At 54.8% G+C, this 2,402-nt stretch overlaps 1 protein-coding gene across 1 annotated transcript in view; it reads left to right on the top strand.

Moving 5' to 3' along the window:
* Positions 1-2,402, top strand: part of CAPN2 (calpain 2) — a 23,791-nt gene that overhangs the window by 3,598 nt on the left and 17,791 nt on the right. Inside the window, exons 3-4 of the mRNA XM_023531031.1 lie at positions 512-595; positions 1,948-2,033. Coding sequence (XP_023386799.1) covers positions 512-595; positions 1,948-2,033 — 170 coding nt within the window. The remainder of the gene's footprint in view (positions 1-511; positions 596-1,947; positions 2,034-2,402) is intronic.

Here is a 2,402-nt window from a genome sequence, read left to right as displayed (position 1 = left end):
CACCGGAATAGATGAGGGAGGAGAGTGACTTTGAGGAAATTCCAATAGAACAGGAGCGAATTCTGGCCTGCATGGGGAAGCAGCTAGTCACAGTGTAAACGGTGCAGCTGGGCTGGGCCAGACCATGGAACATGGGTGGGGGGGACTCAGTGCCTCTGGGCCACCCCATTCTGTCCGGGGTCTGCCCTGAGCCGTCTGCATGGTGCGCACTGTCCCATCCCCCCGGACACGCACACGCTCATGCAAGCGCTCGCTCTCCCAGAGGGTTGCATTTAGCCTTCGCTCTCGTAAACGGAGGTTCAGCATCTGAAAGCGGTAACCACGGGTCCTCCAGGAGCGCGGAAAGCAGAGCTCTGCGCCAGGCCCAAGGCCACGTCCTCCTCTCCCTCCTCTCCCGGGCCTGGCCTCTGCAGTTGTATGCCCGGGTCCGAGCTTGCAAGACCCAAGTGGGAGCGGGAGGGGTGGGGGCTGGCGGATGCGGCAGCCAGGCTGATGCTTGGGGCATTTGCAGATCACCAGCGCTGCGGACTCGGAGGCCGTCACGTTCCAGAAGCTGGTGAAGGGGCACGCGTACTCAGTCACCGGGGCGGAGGAGGTAAGGCCACCGGGGCTTCCTCTCCCTCGCGCGACGGCCAGAAGCTCGTTTGGGCCTGTGACTGCCCAGGGAGGGGCTCCCGTGTTCCCACAGTTCTTTGTAAACAGGCCTCGCATTCCTGACGTTCAGACCCGACTCACTGGACCGTCCCTTTCCTGTCCCTCCCGGCGCCTCGGGCCTCCAGGCGCGCGCTGCCCTCTGGTGGCCGCCGGGCCGGCTGCGGGCGCTCTGACCTCCCTGAGCTTTAGAGCCGCCTTACTGGTCTGGGCCAGCTCGAAACAAGTGATACCTCTGTAGAGTGCTTTACACTCTTTAAAGTGCTTTCCCATTTGATCTCACAAAAGCATTAGTGCCCCAGTTAGTGCTCACATCTGACTCTGCCTCTTGCCAGCTGTGTGGCCTGGGCAGGTTACTTACACTTTCTGTCCCTGACTTTCCTCATCTTTAAACTAGAAATAATACTAATATCCATTGTAAGGTGGTTGTGGTGATTCATCACGTTAATATATATAAAGGACTCAGACGGTGGCTGACACATTGTATCTGAACTAAGTATGTAGCTATACTGTTGCTGTCATTATTACTGTGAATATGATTAAGTTCACTGTTTAATTACAAAACTCAAACTAGACCCCAGATCTTCTGATACACCCAGTGTTTTGTTTTTACTTTGAATTTTTGTTTTTTTCTCCCAACACATTTTTTATTTTTTATTTTTTTCTCCCAACACATTTTTTATTTTGAAAAATTTCGAGCCCATAGAAAAGTTGAAAGAGTAGCACAGTAAACGTGCAAATGCCGTTTCCCTCGATTCAGCCATTGCTCACACACATTCTGCCACATCGGTTTTCTTTGTGTGGGTACTTTTTTCCTGAGCCTTTTGAAAGTAACCTGCAGATGTCATGACGCTTCTGTTCTCTCACATAATCCCAGTGCTCTTGTCAGGCCCAGGAAAATAAACATTAATTCAACATCATCTAATATCATCTATATTTACATTTTCCCAATTACCCCCCAAATATCCTTTATCATGCCCCTCTCCAACCCAGGATTTCATGGTAAAGCTTCCCTGAGCTCCTGTGACAAAGACACATCCTATTATAGTCAATAAAACCAAGGGTCATAGGGGAAGTGTCACCGGAGTCTAGAATAAGTGCATTTGTGCCTCAGGCTCACGACAGAGGTTGAAGAGGCCAGGTCCTCCAAGGGTCGGGTCCTGCCGCCGTCAAAGCCGGGCGGCAGCAGGGGTCCCCCCCAAAACACGGACTCAACCCCCTTGGCTCATGCAGGAGACCTTAGACCCTAGAACCTCCAGGCCTGGCTTGAGCTCAGCACCTCCGTTTCCTCCCCAGGTTGACAGCAGGGGAAGCCTGCAGAAGCTGGTCCGCATCCGGAACCCCTGGGGAGAGGTGGAGTGGACGGGGAAGTGGAATGACAAGTGAGGACTGGGGGCCTGGGGGCACCCCGCTAGGAGGCTCTGGGGAGACAGGGAGGGAGGCCCAGGCGCTATGCTGAGGAAGACGCCCTGAGGGCACAGACCGCACCATGTGGGACCCATGGGGCAGGTGGCCCCCCTCAGACTCGGAGCAGCGCATTCCGGCCATCCGGGTGCCTCTGATGCCCATCCCTTCCCGTCCTCGCGGTCGGTCCGCCCCTTGCTCAGATTCACCCAGCTATTGGACCTTCAGGGAAGAAGCACACCCCACCCCCAATCTCTCCGTCTAGTCCCAGGACCTAATCTTTGTGCCTAAGACCCAAGAGGAGCCCCTCTGTTGATTTCTGGGGCTTCCTGGTCAGCCCGCTACAC

Source organism: Pteropus vampyrus, unplaced genomic scaffold (assembly GCF_000151845.1).
Source record: "Pteropus vampyrus isolate Shadow unplaced genomic scaffold, Pvam_2.0 Scaffold60, whole genome shotgun sequence".
NCBI lineage: Eukaryota > Metazoa > Chordata > Mammalia > Chiroptera > Pteropodidae > Pteropus > Pteropus vampyrus.
This window is presented reverse-complemented; position numbering and strand designations above follow the sequence as displayed.